The sequence below is a fragment of the Dermacentor albipictus genome, chromosome 3 (genome assembly GCF_038994185.2).
Source record: "Dermacentor albipictus isolate Rhodes 1998 colony chromosome 3, USDA_Dalb.pri_finalv2, whole genome shotgun sequence".
Taxonomy (NCBI): Eukaryota; Metazoa; Arthropoda; class Arachnida; order Ixodida; family Ixodidae; genus Dermacentor; species Dermacentor albipictus.
Window position 1 is genome coordinate 12,201,100 of NC_091823.1, and position 23,646 is coordinate 12,224,745.

The 23,646-nt window shown below is 45.5% G+C and overlaps 1 protein-coding gene and 1 long non-coding RNA gene across 7 annotated transcripts in view; one reads left to right on the forward strand and one right to left on the reverse strand.

Annotated features, from left to right (window-relative positions):
* LOC139057232 (wnt inhibitory factor 1-like) overlaps positions 1–23,646 on the forward strand; it is a 39,671-nt gene that overhangs the window by 15,807 nt on the left and 218 nt on the right. For 2 of the 6 annotated variants that reach the window (XM_070535091.1, XM_070535092.1), the window contains 3 exons: positions 6,364–6,488; positions 9,146–9,280; positions 11,016–11,132. In XM_070535091.1, the coding sequence (XP_070391192.1) occupies positions 6,364–6,488; positions 9,146–9,280; positions 11,016–11,132 (377 nt within the window). Of the gene's footprint in view, positions 1–4,070; positions 4,089–6,363; positions 6,489–9,145; positions 9,281–11,015; positions 11,133–19,894; positions 20,232–23,646 lie in introns of those variants that run through there. The other 4 variants (XM_070535093.1, XM_070535095.1, XM_070535090.1 and 1 more) reach the window with 4 other exon arrangements.
* LOC139057234 (uncharacterized) lies at positions 964–23,639 on the reverse strand. The gene is made up of 3 exons (XR_011512648.1): positions 22,752–23,639; positions 3,087–3,224; positions 964–1,485 (listed from the first exon to the last, which is right to left on the reverse strand). It is a non-coding gene; the product is annotated as an uncharacterized lncRNA (long non-coding RNA).

The following is a 23,646-nucleotide window of genomic DNA, read 5'->3' on the forward strand; positions in this document are numbered from 1 at the left end:
TGCGGCAACCGCGCCCAGGATTCGATCCCGCGACTTCACGCTTAGCAGCGGAACACCATCGCCGCTAAGCCACGGCGGCGGGTACTGGTTCATCAAGCCTCTTGTCTCAAGCTTATTATGTGCCGTTTGTGCCTCCTAGATACGTAATAACGCGAAATTATACTTGCGAAAGAAAATTATACCTAGAGTTAGCACTTCGTGTCATCGTGTCTGCCTGGGTGCTGTACGTCTGATCACGCAGTACACAATAAAAACAAGACCGCGAAAAGGCGCGAAGGTGTGCACTTAGATCTCGAAGGCGACAAATGTCATTCATGGTATGCTGTCTCGACGGCGCCACCATAAACACGCCGCAGCTAACACGAAGGCTTCTTCAAGGCACGTAGTATTTGCACCTTGCTCTGGAGTAGCGACTGATGCACAAGAGCAGGTATGCTAGTACCACCCTCTCCAAGATAGACCTGAACTCGTTATTTAAGCCCTTTCAGTCACAGTTGTATGTGGGAATCCGCCTTTTACATTTTTAAAACTCACTTTGATGTCCATCTGACTGAAGGCACGTACCTATACAAGAGTACTAAGTTCATGAATGGTCAAGGAATTCGTCCAATTATGTGCTTTATTTACCTGATTCGCTTACTCTGCCACATCCTAACGCCCCGAGCAATCCAAGCACCTTTCGTCAGCCTTCTTTCACCTCATACGTCACGATAACCCAGCATGTTTACTAAGAGAGGGTTAAATTGGGGAAATTCAAATAAATTCAAACGCCGCACAGAAACGCCCGCAAAAGAAATCTCCAAGCTCGTCACTCCATCTCTTTTGTCTTGCTTGAATCTTTTTTATTCATTATTATTCTTGTCGTCATAAAACGCAGGCTTCCTCTCAGCCGACCGTTCGACGACATGTACACGTCACGCAACGATTATTTCGCAGAATTGGTCGCGAGATATGGCTTTGCACCATTTCTTGAATATCTGGCATACTTCCCCTGAAGCATCACATAGACATTAGCACTGAAAAAGCGGTTAAAAAACACACACAAACACACGCACACACAAAGAAGAAATGAGGCGGCACCTCAGACTTTCTCAGCGGCACTTCATTGAGATGTGAATAGGCAGTTAGTAACGCATTGTCACTCCTTGTATGCGGACCCGTTTCTCGGGAATGACCAGCGGCAAAGAACGCTTTCCATCGGCTCAATGCTGCTCGATCGCGTGCGGCTAGAGGAAGGCAGGGCCTATCCCTGTCGCCTGCGAGGCCGCGTCGTGATGACGTCCGTCACACCTGACGCTCCTGCCAATGATTCACCGTCATGAACGGAGCGACCGCAACTTGCGACAGGTTCTTCGATGCCTCTTCTGCCATCCCTGTGTATGGCAACCACTTCGGGAAAACGGCCATAATTAACGATCACGTTCGTCTTTCTTGCCTCCAATACCTCGTTAGCGACGGGGTGCTAGAAGAACAGTCGAGACAGGCCTGAAAAGAGAAAGGGTTCAGAGAGTGTGTGCGTGCGTGGGGGGGGGGGTGAGGTAAGGGAGGGGGAAGTGAATATTTGTGGTAGTTCGTAAACCTAGCTATACAAACGAGTGCCGAGGGAAACGCAGCGTGAGGCACCTGTGTGCCATGTGGCGTGGAGAGAGGGTCGAGGCCAAAAAGGAAACGCTGACCTAACTAAATCACGTGATGCTCATGTCGATCACAATATGAATAGTAACTTTTTACCAGAACAACCCAATACTAACTCCATAGTTCCATGAATACAAAACCGTGCGGGAGGGGGTGTAGTCCACGACATTGGGAGAACGACTATATGGTGTGTAATCGTGGACGTACCACGAGCGCCAATTAACAAAGTTTAGTATACCGAAAAGCGAAAGAAAACGAGGTATGAGCTCATTTGGCCTAATGAAGGAAATGCCAGTCGCGTCTTTTTGGCACGACAGTTATTGACAATGCGTGCCTTATATTTACATCCTCTGCCTGTTAAGCGATTTCTCCGGTAAACGATTTCTCTGGAAGGGAGGTCTTCGAAGTTGGAAGTACAGCATGTAATCAAGGTGTGGTTGTCATATATACATATATATATATATATATATATATATATATATATATATATATATATATATATATATATATATATATATATATATATATATATATATATATATATATATATATATATATATATATATATATATATATATATATATAATTGTAGCCTCAGCGCCAATCTTCCGTAGAACCGTAAATCCACTAGACGACCGGTGTACAGCGCCAGCTCTCCTTTTTAATCCCATTCGTTCATTAGCAATTGCCTAATTGCGGATATACTGTCTCACTTCAGTTGTGTATGAATTATATGCGTATATATAGAGTTGTCTGAGGTGTCTAGTACTAACGATATTCCTAGCACGACGACGTTCTGCGATTCCTTCTACTGACGACGTCGACGCTGTCTCATACTTTTCTGGGAACTGCACGTAGCCTGGCGAGCTTCATCCTTAACAATTAATCACATCTCATCGGGGCCCTAACCAGGGTTACCTATGTTAAGAAGATTTTCTTGGCACCTTCGCCTATACACTACCTTATTAAATATTTTCCAGTGACGGACATTCTTATGCTGTTGGCATATTAGAAAAAAAAAATATTTGTTGATCCAAAGGGAGAAAGATTTCGTGCTCGGGAAAGAAGGGAGAGATTGGTTTCAAGCAAAGCATTCTCGCTAGCTACTTAGTGCATAGATACGGAAAGAGTAAAGAAAAATTAGATTAGGATCATCGTGACATTAATGCTAACGTCATCAGGCAGGCTGGCTGATACCAAAATTTCCTGAATACATGTATATTCTATATGTGGTCCAAATTTCCGAATCCCCCGCTACGGCGTGCCTCATAATCAGCAAGTGGTTTTGTGACGTAAAACCCCATAATTTAATTTTAATTTTTTTTCATTGCTTTGTTAATATGGCCGACTGCCTATCTGCCCCTAAGGGCCAGTTTGTTGTTCTGTAAAGGTCACTTCCTATTCGTTCTCCGCTAGAAGAGAATGGGAGGTGGTGTGCCAGGGTGGATTACCTATGTGGTAGGAGGGTGATATGCAGAAGCTTGCCAGCCGCGGGGACAGTTGATGAGTGCAGAGAGCACGCGCAAAGCACACGCTCAATCGTCTCCGGCACAGCGCGCTGCTCGCAATCCGCATGGACAATGAGGTCACTGAAAACGTGTTTAAAAACAGAAATAAGCCGAAATTTTTCGCTTTTGTCCCGGGTGCGCGTTTGATTATACGTTCTTGACGCCGGAAGCATTTTTCAATAACTCACTAAAATTTTGTCCTTTTTCTTCACTATGGCCTATGCGTCCAATGTGCAAAACATTTTCACTCGGTCGCAATTGCGCCAACGGTAAAGACGTCCTTGACAACAGAAAGCCTGAGTGAGTGAGTGAGTGAGTGAGTGAGTGAGTGAGTGAGTGAGTGAGTGAGTGAGTGAGTGAGTGAGTGAGTGAGTGAGTGAGTGAGTGAGTGAGTGAGTGAGTGAGTGAGTGAGTGAGTGAGTGAGTGAGTGAGTGAGTGAGTGAGTGAGTGAGTGAGTGAGTGAGTGAGTGAGTGAGTGAGTGAGTGAGTGAGTGAGTGAGTGAGTGAGTGAGTGAGTGAGTGAGTGAGTGAGTGAGTGAGTGAGTGAGTGAGTGAGTGAGTGAGTGAGTGAGTGAGTGAGTGAGTGAGTGAGTGAGTGAGTGAGTGAGTGAGTGAGTGAGTGAGTGAGTGAGTGAGTGAGTGAGTGAGTGAGTGAGTGAGTGAGTGAGTGAGTGAGTGAGTGAGTGAGTGAGTGAGTGAGTGAGTGAGTGAGTGAGTGAGTGAGTGAGTGAGTGAGTGAGTGAGTGAGTGAGTGAGTGAGTGAGTGAGTGAGCTAGTCAGTCAGTCAGTCAGTCAGTCAGTCAGTCAGTTAGTTAGTTAGTTAGTTAGTTAGTTAGTTAGTTAATACTGGTATTATTTCTGCGATATGCTATGCTTGTACGTAATTTGATATTCTTTGTTTTGTTGTTTTCTTATCCAACCGCAAGTATTCAACGGTCGCATGGGTAAGCTGACACCACAACATCCAACACTTCCAGTAGTGAACGTTTGGTATTTTCCAGCAGATTGCAGACTTCAGGAGCTCGCAGCTTAATAATTACGCAGCAGGCTGTGCACTAGTGACCAGTTCCTTGTCATTCATTTGCGCGTAATATAAAGCGTCCTGCTTTTAAAGTTAAGGATTCTTGGATGCACCAGTCCACCTCGAGAAAGCTTGCAGATCAAAAACTTGGCTAATTCATTCTTCTTTAATTTATTCATTAATTGTACTGCATTTCACCGAAAGTAAAAAAAAAAGCTTTACGTAAACCAGGCTACCAGTGTAATGGGAAAAATGTACTAGAAGACTTAACTGAAGCAACTGTGACGCTTTCTTTTTTTTTCGGTATAAATTGATTCAAGCCAGAAACGGTAGAATGTAATCAGACATAAATACATTTTATTCGTGCAGGATGCTGCGCGAATAGGCGATAGCAAGAAGAAGCAGATATATAAACATTTTGGTTCGCGCTTGCGAAGAAGCCGAAACACAGTTTACAGACAATATATTTCTACATTTATTCATTGCACATCTCCAATGTTCAAGTGACGTACAATGCTAAATGTTACAAATGTGCTATGTACAAGGCTCTTTTCTGTTTCCTGCCTTTTATTTCGTGTACTTACACAACCGTGTCGTGTTCTGATTGTGCAGATGTGCTTGTAATGCCGAGTAAAGGGCTCGATGTTCATGTGTGGTCCGAATATCGTCCACTCTGACCATGCGTAGAGTATGTGGCCCGCTTTTACCATAGTAATCGCAGGCTACATTTTACTTACGGGATCTTTCATGCCATTTTTCTTTTTCTTTTCTTTACCGCCTTTCTCTGAGTTTTTTCTTTCAGATTCCTTTGTCACTGGCGTTTATTTTCGATGACTGTGGAATAGCTGGCCATACGGTGGTTCATCTTCACAGTTTCACGTCATTTAAAAAACGACAAGAAATAAGAAGAAAAGAGGGACACGTCTGTACCTTAAGAACACGCATCCGTAAGCCCGGTGGTAGTAAAATAAATATAACGATACCGCGACACTTCTAGTAACGTTCTTACGTTTTCCAAACCATTTCCTAAAACACCTCCCTGTCTCCCTTATGCGCATCTTAAGGCACACGAGACGGGAATTATGCGTACGTCGTGCGTTAAAAGCGTGCTTAATATGCGCACGAAGTCAATAACGTACAGATCGTGCACGTACAGTTACACACTGTAAAGATGGACCACTGCATTAATGAGCGACTAGGAGCAAATCTACATCATCAGCCTGTTTAAGCCCACTGTTGGATGAGGGACTCTGCCAATGATCTCTGATCATCATGACGTCAGCCAGCGCCACCTTACGTACGCGCGGAAATTTTCTGTGTCTCACTTATCCTCTCAGCGTACTGCCTTCGTGTACCTGCATTTGTTTCATGAAGCCAAGATAAGAGGGTTTTAGCTTTGCGAGATGGTTACCGTGATAAGTGATATACATCAAGACCTCCGAATTCGCCGCCTCTCCGCGGAAGCACTGTAAACTTGCTGAGATCAACGTTTTAGCATGCCGTCATCGCGCACCATGCTAGATCCTAGCAATAAATTGATGATGCAGTGAAAAACTGGGCTTTTAGAGGGTTCAGCTTCGCCGGCCCATTGCAACACCAATGATGAGACGCCAACTGCGAGGTTCTAATCAATCCGATATCTTTCCCGGCTCGGTGCCGTCTCTCCATATAGCGCTAGGACCTAAAAAAGGACCTTTTTTAATGCTCTCATGTAACGACAAAACATGGCGAATACTCTGTGCTCCGTGTAAAATTATACTGAGCGCTGGCCAATTCTACGTTTTTTTCTTCTTGTCACGAGGGAGAGCAAGTATATAGCAAGCGCGAATTCCGATCGAAGCGGGATGTCTGAGTGCTGCCATGTTACGCAATCACGGTAAACACCGTTATAAGGTGCAACAGCAGTGGGGCCTTACGCATGACGTACCACGGTAACGTATCACGCAATGCTAAAACGCTATTAACAGAGGATTCCGGTTAATAGAGCATGACCAGACTCAGTGTATAGTGTATGTTGGAAGAGTGGATGTTTGCGCCAGGTGGTGCATCGTCTTAAAAATTTAAAATAGCACGACGTCCACATTCTTTCAGTGCTGTGTGTATCGTGCTATATTTTTAACCTTTTAGCGGTGTATGTGTTGGGCAAATCGGCGCGCTTTAATTGTGTTGGTCCTCCGCGAACTGCTCTAAACTTGCAGGGGCGCAAATGGGGATGGGCGGTGGATGCGTTCCCGGTCAGTGCTTGGTGCAATGCCAGAGCACGGGCAGCGGCGTGGGGACCTGCTCACCGCAGGGGTGCATCTGCGGCGCCCCTCCCGGAGGGGTGAGTGCTACAGCGCTTCGTCTTTCAACAGTCGAATGCGCAACTGCGGAACATATCGGTGCAAGAATGTTGCAGATACGCATCTTGGTCAAAGGGCGCCAGTAAGTTTGTTCCAATTCTTATCACACATCGGTTGCATAGCATGCGCAGAATGTTATGGATATATTCACAAAATCCCCAGAAATACGGACAACCGCAGCTAGCAAGCTTAGAAACGTGTAAATGCGCAAGAATTTCATGTTATCAGCTCTTGCGAGCATGAAGGAAACTTCCTTCCTACACTCCAATTTCATGGGAGATACTCTTCATTGTAAAGGGACCCTAAAACCTTTCGACAGTGCCCCAATTCCTTTCGTCATAGCAAGCGCTCTTCATCGAGTCCCTCTACATTCTTATTATGGTAGTAACCGCAAACTTGCATATTTTCATATCTGCACGTAAAGCTTGTTGATTCTTATTTTTGGTTGGTTTTAAAGCGGCATATTAGTTAAATTTACAAAAGCAAGTTATAGGCAACTACAGCGCCAGATGTCCCGTCAGTTAGAGCATAAAACATGAGATCTGGTGCCACAGTGGCCTGTAAACAGCTCTTCTAAACTACACTGTCTTAAATTACACATTTATGCATTGCAAAAAGAATCAAAAACATTAACATGAATGAAGAATCTTACCATTCATTAATGTTAAGGCACAGTTGTTACATTTGAAGGCGTAGATGTGCAGCTCTATAAAGACTACCGTGATAACAGTGTGTGATGCGATCGTAAGAATCCGAACTATTGCGCCATTTTTGCGAAACCACGCTTCTCCTTTCGCAGGTATGATGGCGCGTCTTGTGCCTGTTATATCAAATTGGTCCAATAGAGCAATTACAGACCAAACTGGAGCAACGAGTTGTGTAAAAAAAACGCCCATGAGACAGAGGTACAGGCTATCATATTCTTTGTAGCTGACCGCGTAGCCGCTACCCATTGGTCATTAGTACCAGCATGCGAATATAACAGTGGACCGGACAAGCCTACACGTTCTAGAAATGTGTGAGGAAATCGAAGGGTCGTTACCGATGGCAGAACGGGTTTTTCTGTGTGAATGCGGCATATACAGGGTGTCCCACGTAACTTTAGCCAAATAGTAAACGTATGCAATTGCCACGTAGCTGGGCAGAGCCAAAGTAATGTTGTTTGCCGTCGCTTGGAGCTACTCAGATTATTTTTGCATTCCGCCTAATTATATAATTAGTCTTAATTAATTAAAAATTTCTCAGATCTTATAATTAGATGTAAAAAGTCATTGAGAAAATTGTAGAGTGACATGAAAAACTCCCGATACAGCTTTCTGTTCAATGCGTGCCACATAAAAGTGTTTTTCAGAGGGTGAAAGAAGCCCGCGAATACACGCAAAATTGCCGCACGACTGACCGCTCGAGGCACTTCGCGCGTATTTCCACAAAGTGCCCATATATCTATATATAGAAAGATGAGAAGCACATCTTCGCGGTTATCTATGGTTTATTTAGCCAACAACTTCCGTTCGTGAACCGACCTTTTTCAACGGATACCTTGGAAGCCATCGACCAAAGCTGTTGGATAAGTAAATCAAAGATACTGCGGAGTTGTGCTTCTCATCGTTCTAAATACGCTGGGCCTATTGAAAAATCCAGCAATATATATATATATATATATATATATATATATATATATATATATATATATATATATATATATATATATATATATATATATATATATATATATATATATATATATATATATATAAACTGGCAGTGGTCGGTTGTCCTTCGCCGTCGGTTGTCCTTCGCTCCACTACAGGAGCCAGGACGTGTGTTCAGTGAGCTCCTAATAACCATTCGCAATGTAGTGAACGCGGTTTAGGTCATGAATCCGGGACCTCAAAGAGGTGCGACGTAATGCTAATGTATTTCTCTCACATTTGCTAGTAAAGCCGCACTGATTTTTTCCCCTTTAACTCCGGCGAAGAAGCGTTATGGTTGTGGGCCGCACACGTCGCAACTTTAATATTGTGCGACATTTATTGTTTACGCAGGCCGCCGTTCATAAGCTATGCCGAAATGCAAACACAAATAACGCGTATGCATGGCGCTAGACGTCGACACGGCGACGTGAAGAGGACTAAGGGTATTTAGCGTGAAAGAAAAAATTATCGTGAAAAGTGCATGCCACATAAATCTAAATATATTTACGGACATTTAAGCCTTCTATACGCCTTGGTTCACTGTGATACACGACTGAATCTGCAGTAACCGTGCTTTCGAAGTTCCCCAAGCACATTTCCAACTACTTGCATCGCCGCGTTGCTTGAAAGCGATTTTATAGCGGTACTGAACAGGCGGCGCTATTTCGCACAAAGCGGTGCGTCACCCAGCCGCCAACCACCGCCGTTTATGTAGCAGCGCTTGCAGTAAATGTGTCTCATCAATGGTCTGCCAGCTCTTTAACGCGACGTCTAGGCTCCGCAACTGTAGGCCTTGCTTTACACACAGGAGGCACAGCTCCGGATGTTCATCACCACTGCGACACCTTTAACGGCTTATCGTGTTTTTGTGTCCCATTCTAAGCGTGTCGCTGGGCTTCCTTAGGAGTAAGGCTTAACGACTCCTTGTACACCTCGCTTCGCAGAGCGTGCCGGGGGGACACCCGGGCATGCCGTGCAATAACGCGCGCTGTCTGGCGACCTGCCGGGAGTACAACCCTTCCGTTGTGAGGGCTTACTGCAGTAGCACGGGATCTTGCAAGTGCGAGTGGCTACAGCCGGTACGTGCGACAATCGATTCTTTTGGCGTTATACACTTTGTACCTCAAGAAGAGCTGCCTTGGCGCTGGCCTTCGCAGTGAACTCGCAACAGGAATCCGAATGCGCGCTGTAGTAACGGCTGCTCCAGGTTGTTATAACTGAATAATGGAGACGATACTTGGGCTGTCTTATCAATGTAAAAGTACGCGTCCATATCTTCACCAGTTACTGACCAAAGAAAATGTTGTTAGCAATGACCGCATTAGCGTGAAACTTTCGGATCGGCATGCCCAGTGTCGCAGCTTATAACATGTGGAACCCAGAGGGCAACATTAATTGCCTCAGAGAAGACCAAAATTCAAGAGATGGCGAAGAGAACCACTACTTTGTGTAGAGTACAAGCTTGGGAAAGTCAGGGAGACACTGCCTCACCGGCAGAGCAGTTTCCCGGCTTGGCGTACAATTGCAGCACGTCGGGCGCTCGTACCCTAAGGCATTTGGTGCAAGGAAGGTTTTGTGGCCGCCCCAGTCCCACATACTTTGGCTTCGATATTCGTAGCTCACGCTTTATATCTGGCACATCAGGTGACTTATTCGAGCTATTATATTATATTATATTATATTATATTATATTATATTATATTATATTATATTATATTATATTATATTATATTATATTATATTATATTATATTATATTATATTATAACTTATATTCGAGCAGTGTAGTGTAGCTCGTACTTTCGCTACTTCAGAGAAAGTAATCCGGCATACAGTACCATCGAAAGCACAACAACAACTTCTGACTGCGTCCACGAGAAAGCACCATCGTACACTCTCAATTACTAAGTTGTTTTATGCGCAAGCTCGTATGTTTTACTATTTCTGAGCTGAAAGTTAGCAAGTAAGTCTATCTTAGTTAATCAAGGTTAACAATAAGCGAGCGTTAACGCCAGTAATTGGCGCTCATACTCAATCAACGCGGCTATGGCGTCCACAGATTGCAGCACAAAATATTCATTTCCCTCTGCGCATGGCGTTTCGAAAGACACTGCAAACTGTACTACTGTTTCACTACGAAGTGTCGATTTGGCTCGACTGAACAATGGTGTCAAATGTCGAAGTAGCCAGCCGCCAAGCAGCGTTCTTTTTGTGGTAACTCTTTTTATTCCAGTAAACAACTGTTATTTTCAACACAAGCACAATTTCCCCATAAGCCAGCCACAACATATAACACGTGTGCATTGAAGACGCCAATATAGGACCAAATCACGAACAAAATCATGCACAAGCATCATCTATAGATAAAACACAAACACTCCGGCTTGGTGACTCGCTCTGAAACTTCCTTCTAGCCTCTTTATATTTTTAGTCCAAAATTACATTTGCGCACTTCTAATAGCGCTTCAATAAGACATTGACCATAATGATATAACGTCTCTCATAACCGCACAGTTCGTTTGAGGCATTAAAAGCCATGAATCAATCAACCAAGTTATTTCCCCGTTGACGGCAACTCTTAGATTACTCACGGAAACAACATGAACATAACAGCAATCCCCAGTCGCGAACAACTTGAAGACTCATTTGCCAATACAACATCTGTTGCTCACGCGTATATCAGTAGTCAGCAGATGGCCTTCACTGACACTACAGGCTGTATTGTGCACCCCAATGAGCGGCAGCGCTCCTCATTAGTTTCGCTAACAGCGCACGTGTATCAAATCACTGCCGCACTCCGCCTGTTCCGTTGCAGCCCCACGAGCCGTGCAACGTCCTCAAGTGCGACAGGCAGTGCCGCGTGGATTCCAGGAAGCCGCTGATGAATGCCCGCTGCGCTCCCAACGGCTCCTGCAGATGCACCTACCGGGAGGTAAGCAACGAACGGGCCAAACGCGAGCCCGAACCACGCCCACGCACTCTGAACGTTCGTTGGCCAGTGGGTGGGCACCCCGGAAAAACGGCTATTCTCTATTTGACAAACAAAACACGTCTTCCTTATCGCGGGCGGCAGCACACTAGGTACTATGCTTTAAAGACATCACATTTCCAGGAATTGTTTTAGCGTTCTGACCGTTATTATCAGAGCTGGAAGCAATGAAGAAGGGATGTTTCCCCAAGAATCATAAGGATATCTCCATTTTAATTGAATTACGGGGTTTTACCAACTAAAATCACGATTTGATTACGAGGCGCGCCGTAGTGGGGGACTCCGGACTTGCCCCCAATGCACGGGAAACGGGCGCCTTTGCATTTCGCCCCCATCGAAACACGGCAGCCGCGGCCAAGATTTGATCCCGCGACCTCGTGCTTAGCAGCGCAACACCGTATATCCGCGAAGCCACCGCGGCGGGTGTATTTTCATTTTAATAGCCTGCCCATTTACGCATTGCTTTCAAATCACGTGAAGCACACGCTGACAGCTGTCGCATTATCTTCTTCGCAATCGCATGCCACAAGTCTTCATTGCTGCACAGATCATGGAAGAAGGAAAACGTTAGGAGGGAGCACCACGCAACACAATTGAAGCCGAACCTGCCCAACACGTGATCGCACGTCAAAGTGCTTGTTGCAAGTGTTGTGTGTGTATTGTGCATCAAAGTATTGTGCACGCCAAAGTGCACGTGAGTTGGCTTTACTGTTCCCTCTCTGCAGGCAGAGCCACGGCAGGGCAGCCGAACAAGCGCGCACCGAATGAAAACTACTGGCATAGCAACTGAGAACCCAAACACATTAGCGATAGCGAATCTTGATTCTCGCTCCGCGATCTCGACGCAAGAGGTCACGTGTTGGGCCACCTTAGAGCAAGTGTATGGGCTTCCCGAAGTGTTCGCTTGCCAAGGCTGGCGGCGTGATGTAATGCATTGTCCTTTTTCCCTCCTCCATGGCGGAAGCTGTTAACTGTTATGGAAGTACTACACTATATTTGGCATGGTTACAAACTCCATTTACGCTTGTGGGCTACTCTGGACACTGTCAAATCCAACCACCACGGCGTTTCGAGCAAATCAGAACTTACAAGAAGGCGGAGTTGATATGATGGCGTCCCCTCGTTCCCATGATCGATCGGATTCTGCGGACTAGGCTGGCATGACGCTGCTCAGTACCACCGAGTCACGTCGCGCACGAGGACGCCGCAGGCGAGGTGCTGGCGGCGCGATTCGTTGCACCTCAGCTGACGTAGCCAAGTCCTGCTCGTTCGCGTAATTTGGCCCGTCGTGTGAATCCACATTTAGCGTTTAGGACGAGAAATATTGTGCGGACGTCGCCAAAACGGTTTTTAGAGACGAAAGTACTACTGAGAGGCGGGGATAGGCGTAACCTCTGAATAAGCACATCCGAGTGGCACCTACCCCCGTGACGCTAAAAGGAGCCGCAGTATTCCAGTGAAATATAGAGAGCATGGATCATAGAATAGCCCGTGAATGCGTGCGCGCGACAACCCAACTGCCTGCGTGCAGGTTATGCTGCCAAACTTCAGGGTTCAGGACTAAGCGACCAAGCCAGGAGAAAGGTGCGATGATGTGACGCTGACGACACGCAACAATTTAAACATGTTAAGCCTAAATTTTACGAACGAGAATGCAATCTTTATAATGAAGTTTAACGTGCAACTTAAGTTGGCAGTGTCTATCAAAGCGTGCTGTTTTCGCTCTACGTATTACCATTTGAGTTCGTGATTTTTGTTCCGTCTTTAAGATTGATCAATACATGCTATTATCAGTGGCATAGCGCTTCCTTTTCTTTTCCTAATGCAAGCATACTTTCTTTTTTTCGTTTTTCTTTCTTCCCTGCGATGTCTGTTGCTGTTTGCTTTTCATTGCGGTTGCCTTATGTTCTCCTAATATGTACTAATGTTTTCCCTGCAATATTTGCTACTCATCTTGTATATTATATATGATTTCACTCTATTGATATTTCGTGCTTTCTTTTGCTTTTAGTACGATGTGTGAGTATAATCTGTGACCAGTGACCAATGCCCCATGTAATACCCCCGTAATGAGGGCTTTTGGAGGTCTCTTGAATAAATAAATAAATAAATATTATTTTATTTCTCGATATACCGCGAGTTTTCGCAAAAATAAATAAGAAAACGAAGGCGCCCCTAAATGGACGCCGCAGGCGCGAGAAGCAGCGGTATTCTACATTGTACGGAGGATGCCGATTCTTAAGAACAGTTCGGGCAGATGGGAGGAACAGACAGCTAAAACAACATAAACGATGATGCGTGCTAAGACGTTCTAGAAAACATTACATCCTTGCTGCTCGCCGAGATTAAGTAAACCCCATTATCGCGGCGCTGTGTGGCTCAACATTTCCGACACAATAAGCAAGTGGTTTCCTCTTCCCGCACAAAGTTTACCGCGCCGTGCTTGTTTCCTTAGCATTCGCACCCACGTGCACGCGCCTGTTTTCCCATCCGGTGCGTGACAACAATCGGGCTTTATGCGAAGAAAATGCGCATCCCTCGCACTGGGATTTTATTTTATTTACATAACATAATTTTATAGCACAAAATTATGGGACGGCTGTTTCTAGCAGGCTTTAAGACTTTAAAAAGCTGGCGAGCTATCACGCAAGAAAACTTTACGAGCACGTTTTCACTTTTTTTTTGCCAGCTTAAGCTCACAGACGACGCAATGAAAGAATTTTATGTCCTACAAGAGCTGCGTGCACAAAAGCACTAAAGCTAATTGTGTCCGATAAGCGGACATGGTTCGCTGTTGAGATTTAAGAAAAGGAGAACAGTTTCGGGAACTCGGTGATTAACTTGTTGCCGGAAGGCCAACAACAGTTTTCGCTGTGGCTCAGTAGTGGCGGTAAAGAGGTGTAATAAACGAGGTTTAACGGACATTCATCTCTTTTACGCAGCACTCAATGCAGTCAAAACAGCTTCCCCTGAAGCTGGCGCGCTTGAACTACCATGCTCTCTTTACAACGCCGACCACTTCTTTCGTCGTCCACGGAAAACACGCGTAACGTTTTCCTGGCTCGTTTGCATCCCTTAAGGCTTGTCTGTCTGATTTATTTGTTTGTTAGGTGAAAGCTTTAGCTTGGTGAAACTCGGACTGCCCTATTCAAGTACGTGTGAAACGAAGCAAGACACTTATGGGGTGAGCTTGTTTCAAAGAAAAAGTCATATTCTAGTGATACTTAATTGTCATTTGGGAACTCAAATGTCGTTAAACCTTCAAGAAAGTCACGCGGCTTGAAGTAACTCGGTACACCAAATTTGGCACCTCCACAACTCTGCAGCAATCAGATATCGCCATTTTGTAAGCTGTATACATTTGATAAACCGCATGAAAGGAATAAATTTGGCATGCTTCGTTTGGCAATAAACTGCGCAGTTACCATGTGAATACGTCTTTTTTGCATACGTCACAACACATATAGAACAAATGCAAGTAAAGCAATCCAACGTTCTGAGTCCGTCCGCTTTTTATTTCTCGACGTTTTTTTTTATTATTATTGTTACTTCTCACCTTTTCAGGCACGGAGTCATGTAGCTTAGAAAAAAAATTCTTGCAGACCATTCTTGTCAACAAACGCAACCGAACTAATTTGACATCTTCATTTAATTTTTTATATAACGTTTCACTGATTGCTTTGAGACAACTTGAGCAGTTTGTCCCATGCTTCACTCAAAACTTTATGGCACTGCCCGTCGTGCTCTTGACCCGATTCTCCTAGTCAAAGAATTCTTCGTCAAATCAAATTTGCCGGTAATTTGCCTGGGAAGAAAAATAATTATTTCCCAGATCTCCCACCAACCAGTAAAAAAATAAGATGCTCGTCGAAGGGGTCTTTGCATTATTTGTTACGCTGAGAAGTCACGACCACGAATGAGTGCCTAAAGTCATAAAAATAAGTCATAAAAGGTTTATTGGTTCGTGCATCGCTTTGCTGAAAGGTTATTGTTGGACTTGCGCAATTACTTATCCTTGCCACTGTGAAGAAACAGCTCTGTAGTCAGCAGCCCGACAACATGGCGCAAAGCCCCAAAAGACACGTCGCAAAAGAATATGATTAGAATCATTGCAAAAGTATGGTCGGGGGATGCACCACCCGAAAGAAATAGACAAACAGTGTCTTAGGAAGCTATGTTAAAATTAACGCCTTAAACGTCGCTCAGAAGGACTGAAGTATACGCGGCGGCCGCATTTCGATGGGGGCAATAATGCAAATGGACCCGTGTGCCTTGCGTCTGGTGCACAATAAAGGTCCCCAGGTCGCAATAATTAATCCGGGATACCCGACCATGGCATGCCTCAATCCTATCGTTGTTTTGGCACGTAAAATCAAAGAATCAAATCAACTGAAGATAGAAATCAAAGATAATTTTGCGCTGCAGCACTGTGCAATGCGGAAATACGCATTGATTTCGCAGCGCCCAGCTTTTGATCTCAGTTGATCGTCCAGGTAACTTAATCTTTCACGCTTCCAACTGTACTGTCCAGACTCCAGACACTGCACCGAGTGTCGTGTCCACATCCTGATTCATTTTCCCGTCTTCACAAAATCACAACCACGTCTGCTGTATCAGGGCGAGCGCCGCTGCCACCTGCTGAATTGCCGTCTCTGATAGTGCACTCACGCGCTCACCGCTTATTATCATTACAGCTAAGCTTTCTTTGTTTCCTCTCCCAAGTTTCCGTGCGCTGCTTCTGCTGCTAAGGTCTTGCTCACAGGCGCCCCTGGGTTTCTTGCAACACCACCAGATGGCGCCGCCGCGGCAGCCTTCGCAGTTTGTGCGCATCGCACGTGCTGTGCTTGCTTTTCTATGCGACAGAAATGCAGGCGCTGGTCTGTGGAGGTCGCGTGCTGAGCTATGACAGGGTAAACATTACAATCGTCCATAGTCTGAAGAGAGCGCTCGGAGCTGGCGTCTCAACAGCGTGCTGGCCACATGTGCAGCAGGAGCACGTAAACACGCGCCAGCAAAGTGGCTCCAAAGCATGCACTCAGCGTCGAGGACACCCAGGCCAGAAAGAAGCGTCGCGAGGAACAGGAGCGTATTCGCTACGCAGCGGAACGTGGTGCAGACCGCGAATGTACGCTGGCTCGAAGACGTGAGGCAAGTCAACGACGCGTGGTGGCCATGAAAGACGACGAGCGTCGGGAGCACTGCCACCAGAAGCGAAAAGCGCAACAACAACGCGTGGCGGTCATGGAAGACAAGGAGCTCAGTGAGCACCACGACCAGAAGCGACAAAGAGAACAATATTTATCGTCAATGACGGCAAACAGCATCAAAAGCTTCGCTTACATCGATTCCCACAGTGCGTGGAATCCGCGTATTTTTATTATTTTACTTACATCTCCTATTTTTTTTATTATATGCGTGCGTTAATTATATATTTATTTATTTTTATTTATTTATTTATTGCAGGAGAAACATCCCACGAGAGATAAAGGGAAGCGGGCAAGCATTAGATCAATTAAACGACCAGTTTTTCTACGCCACCCCTGCCACAAAGAATGCTGATTGCAGTAGTGCTTATAGCGCTCAAGAACAGTCATGGTACAAACCACGTTGTGTTAGCATCATGAAAAGCCCGCGAGGCCCTCGAGATCAAAAGGCAGAGATGTGAGAATAAAATATTCGGTGAGAACGGGGTAGAGTGAAGGTACAACCCGCATCCCCCTACCATTTCCTGGAAAAATCTGCATTGGCAGTGTCCTCGGCATTCTGCTCAATGTTGCCTTCCGCCCAAGTACAGCGGAAGATCGGCGAGCACTGCTGTCATCATGGCACCCTCTGAGTCGCTGCACATGGGCTCTGAACGTGGTGAAATAGGCGTATACCCCTGAAAGCGACACCACACTCACCCGCTTGGAGAAGAGGAAAAAACAGAGAGGACAGCACATCGCGTCACACACCAGGCAGAGTATACGAGCACTGCAGGAGAAAGTCGAGCCCCGTAGTTGAGATGAAATCTACGGCACCCTTGAGTGGCCTCGTATCGAGTTGCAGCACGGCATCTTAGAAGTAACAAATCGGTGAGCGTGCGGCTGAGGCGTGCGTGGCGTTCGTTTCGTACATACAGTAAGTCTAGCCATTTGTTGCCTAAAGACACTACATGTCGCCTCCGCGGCCGTTCGCTTGCCGGTTGCGGCCAGAGTGTTTCAATTGGGGCGAAATGCAAAAAAACACTCCTGTGCTTAGATTTAGATGCACGGTAATGTGCACCAGATGGTCGAAATGAATGCGGATCCCCAGCGCAATGGTGTCCCTCACAACCCACTGTGAAGTTGGAGAACGCAAAACTACAGATTTTAAAATTTGCTGCACAGGCTGTACGCGTACACATTTAACTAAGACTTCTTCCTGATCAGTCGATTCACAACTGCGGCATACTCACGTGGATCTTTCTATTAAAAGCTGATCATCTCATAGTGTTTTGTGCCTTACTAACTCTGCTTTACTGTAGCTACTGTTCTCTAAGGTTTTCTTCACCTTTGTTTCTTTGTTCCACAGCTCTGACATAAAATGTCGAACAGCCATCACATTCAAACACAGGTTTCGCTGTAGCAGAATAATTTTGAAATCATCTTGAATCAAAGGCAACGTTAGCGAATAATGTTATAGCCAGATATCGCCGCGCAGATTCAGTATTCCTTCGCTCGCGCTTGCAAATGTTATTCTTTTGGCCTCCACTAACCTCCAGCCCCATCCTCTGAAACTCACTGAGACTCGCACTAACGTTTTGTAGATATGAGTGAACTCGTCGGAGAGTATGCCGACGAATGAGTGGTTTACATAAGTTGCGTAATAGTTTGAAGCTGAACGTGTCGCCATGATACACAATGAAAAAAAGTAGTGAACGGTATTATGTCGCTTCGGTAAGCTACTTCCAAACATTGATGTTTTCAGCTCGGTGCGTCGCATAAACAAATCTAGTGCAATTCGCTCATTCACAAGTGATTACGTATCAAGAAAATAAATAATTTTATGACGTCGCACGCTAGAAAAGAAAGCTTTACTGAAACAGAAATGTGAGAAACATATGGCTTCCAAGCCTATGACAATAACTTCTTTTAAAAAATGAAGAGTGAATGACAGTAATACTGATTTAATAGAGAGGCTGAAAGTACGTACTAGTGTGTTTTTAAAAGCAATTTACTATCCTGTCTTGTAGAATGCGCACCGTATGGCCGTTCTTGTAGCATTAAGACAAGGGATGATGAGCTCAGGAGGATGGCTGTACATTTACATGTATCATGAAGCTTTGGCCACAGTTTCGTGCCGTTCAAGTTGTCACTGTCCGAGACAAACACCGAAACAGAGGCTTGATGAGCCGCACCTGCGTCGAGCGCCCCTGAAACAAAGGCAGCGGAAGCCGGCTGACGCAAGGAATGGATGAGTCAATACGGGATCGAACATGGTTGCGCTGCGCGATGAAAATGGTCTATAAAGCATGGGCTACGACTGCTAGGAAGTGGACGAGTGACAGAAGTTGACTTGATTTTGCCCGTCTCGACAGCGAACCGTTGTCAGAGGCCGTTCTAAATTGGGCCTGTGGAGTAAAGCTGATCCAGATTTCAAGCCATTTGGTTTTACTTATGTGAAAGTACGGGCTTGGACTCCAGGCTATGAGTATACTCGCCCGTTATATGTTTTGCCTTTTCCTTTTGTCGTCATCGTCAGCCGTCTGTTCCTTTTTCTTTCCCACCTTCCATTCCCCCAGTGCAAGAAGAGGAAAAAGAAAAGAATAAGTCGCAGTTTCGCCTGAAAGGCGAATCACCGATTGTGATAGCAAATTAGTGGATAGCTATGCGAAGTAAGGATGTTAGATTTATCGGCCGTATGAACTTGCAAACAGGCATACTAAATTCACAAGCATGGTGTCACATGCGCACAAGCCAACATGAATGCATTTCACTCGATGACCGCGGAAAATCGCTGTAGAAACGGTGCAGTGAGGAAAACCGGCAGCATCTGCGAGCGAATTGATCTTCGTGCAGCCACTAGCACCAACGCAAAGTACGCCGCGAAAAGACAGCGCATCACGGATGGTGGTGGTGGTGGTGGATTGTAGCAACAGGCGGGTTTAGCCTGGCGATCAAGGCCGGCTATTCGCATCACGGACTCTGTACCCATTGCAGATGGTTTTCAGGACACAGCGGCCCCGAGCCGCTCGGAGTAAAACGCCCCCCCCCCCCCCCCCCCCGCCCTCCCTGCCTAGCTTTCCCCCGAAGCCTCGGGCGCGACGGAAGACGGCGCGCTTCCTCCCCGCTTTCCGCCGTTGCGTGCTGCGCGAGATTGAACCGCGATCGCCGGTTCACTCTCGCACGCTTTCACTCGCACATGTAGCATACGGCGAGCGGCGACGGTTTAATCGCCCTTGGACTTTTTACAGAACCTTGCGGTGACTGCGACGGCAGAAATGCGCCTGGAGTGTCCATATAATTGCTATCGCAATAGAAGCTAAGGAAAGACAGGGAGGTTAAGTATACGTAGCGGCTGCAAAGTAGCTCGCTAGAGAAAGGTACATCAGGCGGATTGCTCTGTTTTTCCCATCATTCAACTTTTTTTTGCTCTTTCTCTCTTTCATTATCTCTTCCACGCGATAATTAGAACACGTCAGAATTATTGTGTGCTACACTATTGACATATTCATTCTTTTTTAGATGTTCGGATGACGCTGACCAGCAAAGCCATGCGAAGATGTTCCTGCTGCGCTGTCTAACCTTCACCCACGAATAAAACGAAGTTCAGCTGAAGCGTCGTGAAAAACCATTGAGCCGACACGTTCCACGGAAACAAAGCTATTGCCTTTCGCTAATTGAAAAAAGAAAGATCCGAATGTTTGGCTACGTACGATTGCTTGGACACTGTACACGCGCATTTGCGTACACTCGTGTTGCCAATAGGAGCGATCCAACGTTTTACAGTCAGCAGGCGCTTCGGTAGTTTCAGTATATCGTTGTTTATTTAGATGCTCGAAATAAAACTTGAAATGTCCCATCGTTGGTGTTTACCTTGAGGAATGTGTGGGAAATAGAAGCGAAACAGTTCGAAATTTAAGTATTTGTTACGAGAAAGCTAAGGATTTAGAACTGTTTCCTGATACAGTTCTACCTGCTGGTACGGAAAAAGAGCTTGAACCTTGGTTCTCGGACCACTGAAGCAATCGCACAGATTGTGTCGCAATTCAGGCTGCAGAAAGTTGGGTCCCCGACAAAACCAAGCAGTCAGCTGTTTTCGGCGAGCTGCTGCAGTTATTGCTACAAAAGCTGTCACACGTGCGCAGCGTCGAACGGAGATGGCAAAACACTTCCGTCTCTACTTCCTGTTGCGGCATGTTCATCGCTTCCTACATAAAAGTTTACGCCACAAAACTTTTTAAGGGACTGTGAAATTATTGCGGTTATCTATTGTACTCATTGTGAACACGTCTCCCTTCTCGTTTTTGTGCACGCTATTCCGGAGTTTTTTTCTTGTGGCTTCCTGCTGCTACCGTCCGTGGCTGAAAATAATTGCCCGTATAGAACGACAATTTTTTTTCTCTCTCTCTTTTTTCTTTTAAATTCGGAGAAAGTATATTTTCCAACCGTAATTCCCGGTGTCATTATGCAAGCGCAAGGCAGGGATTTCGATACTCGCTGGGAATAACAATCAATTGAGTCGCAAAACGACACTCGGCCTTTGCTAATTTTCGTTTATTTGCTTGTGTTGCTCAAGCCGCCGTCACTTCGTGGTAACATAAACGGCAGAGTTGGTTTCGACGTAAAATAAATGAACAATTCTTAGATTGCACACATTTTCGCTGGCGATTTCACGTAGACTCTATGCAATGTCTGGTAGCCTGTTGACTGCACAAAAGCGCAACCGGGAATAAAAAAAACAGTGCGATTAAATTTTGAAGCAGTGCAAAGTTTATGCCGGAACATGAAACGCAGGGCTTATTTCATGCCGACGAATACATTACCAGATTGGTGCAGTTCCACATTTAATGATATGCACTAAACACTAAATGAGTTTTGCAGAATACTAAATGCTCTACGTTTAGTGCTCCGCTTGGGCTAGAGCTGCAGTGTATATACGTCGGCCTTGCATACTTGTTAACCTACAATAGCATAACCCAATGACGTACACTAAATTGCCACTTATTCATCACTAAATGTCCGAAGCACGATGCTCCAAAATCTATCACGAGTTTGCCAAAGTAAACTAAAGGAACCTGGAAGACACGCACTTAATTAAAGAAAGATAATTAAATTATTGTGTTTCACGTGCCAGAACCACTATCCGATTACGAAACACGCCGTAGTGTGAAAACTCCGTATGAATTTTTAGCACCCTGTGGTTCTTTAACCTGCACCTAAATCTATGTGGACTGGCGCTTTGCATTTCGCCCCCATCGAAACGCAGCCGGAATTGAACCCTCGAGCTCAGCGGCGTGACGCCTTAAGCTAGCACCGCGAGAGACGCATACTCTCAAGCCGCGAGAACTTTGCTTTCTTTCGGATAGCCAACGGGGCTCGTCTGGTTAACCCCCCGGCCTTTCTCTTACAGCTTCTCTTTCTCTCTCTTGCCTTCTCTCATCGACATTTGGCACCAGCCCAGTCGTTGTGCACTCGCATTCTTACGACGAAGGCATGTAGCTTAGCGAAGACCACTCGAAACAAAACTAACACAGAGCGTTAGTCAACTGCGCCTGTAACACCTTGAAATAACATGCTGACACACTTCTTTTTAGCCAGTTTTGCTATACCTACAGCTACTACTATGCAATACCCAAATTATATGTACAAGCATCAAAAGGTATTAGCTTTACTCTTGGTGGATCACACCTGAACTTACCTTGCCAAGTTATCCATCTTTGTCCGACGCCGTTGCGTTAGTGCATTGCTTAAGTATTGACAAGTCATACATCTTTGCAGCATGGCGAATAGATCCACGGTGTTGTTACACAGCTACATTTTGGCAGAGTAAACTTTTCACTTTTAGTAGGCACCACTTACGACAAGTCGTTGCCTGGTTTAACGACATATTATAATACTCGTACCTTCATTTTCCCTCATTTTGGTTTTCTGAATTCGACCTTCCCGTTCGCGTATCATAACCCTCTAATTCTTCCTTTGTTTCTTTTTCTTTTTTTTTTGGGGGGGGGGAGCAGCGGTTATCTGATATTCTGCTCTGTAACGTATTCTTCGCAATAGAAGTTTATCTTGCTTTCTCACGTTGTCTGCTGTTGTCTTATTTGTATTAAGCAGAATATAAAAAAAAGTGCGTGCATTGACGAACGACAGAATGTACTTAAGCATATACGTCCTCGTTCTCTGTTCTGTTTTGTCGTCATTACGCAGTTAACGTGAAACATACTACGCCGACCGCGTTTTGAAAATCCTGACATCAACAGCAAATGATTCATTGGCTGTTGTACCATTTCAAGTCAACCTTTACAGTCTCTTTTCTTTTTCCCCCTCTTCGCACGATGTATGACAGGGGGCGGCGCCCTTTCACGCTGTCGTGTGAACTCACCCCTAGCTTCAATTCTGGCTTCATGCGATCATATGCGCTGGTTGAATCCACGGAACAACGCAAGGATTGGGTGCACACGGTCTCCCTCATCGTGCTCGTCCATCATCGACCTGTATAACACGGAGCCTGCGCACTTGGCGCATTGCCGTCGCAGTAGTGGACCAACAGCCAACACAAACTCTGGGGCCGACAAGACTGCAGGAGTGCTTACTGTGTTCTTCCTTTCATCACACCACAGTTGGCAATGGAAATATAGGTGCCTTTGCGAGTCGTCACTCCTTCGCTAGCGTAGGCTTTGTACTGAGCAGTGGCGGCTCCTGCAACATGTAGCTTCTAAGCGATCCGGCAAGCCAATCACTGAAACCGAGTTTTCTGAGCGTGATGCCGCCGAAGTTGGGCGAGCGACAAGCATTGGACTGCCTGCGTTATGTCGGGCTTATACTTATAGATGGTTTCACGCACGCGATAACAGCGCCGAGCGTGCAGCCCCAAGAAATTTCCGGTCACGTGCCTTAGCAATCTTTTGCACTGGAACAAAAAGCGTGTTCTTCATTTTCAATGTACGCAAAGACTCTTTGTACGTTTTCCGGTAAAAAAAAAAAAGGCAGATAATGCCTGAGGGCTAATACTAATATTTTTCGTATCAATAACGGCAACCGGGACTATTGAATTTCTCGTTATTTACAGGGGAAATGTGTTGAAAATCTGCGGGCTTCTTTTTCTACGCACTCTTGCTGCTCGCCATGGGCTTTTCTGCCCGCGGAATTTAGTGGGGTACGCCAGTGGGAAAAACCGACTGTCGATCAGGGCCTATGTTTGTAAACAGCGAAAGGGTATATACCCTTCCAGCAACTTTGTTCTCGCACTCTACTTATTTGTCTTTTTTGTTTCTTTG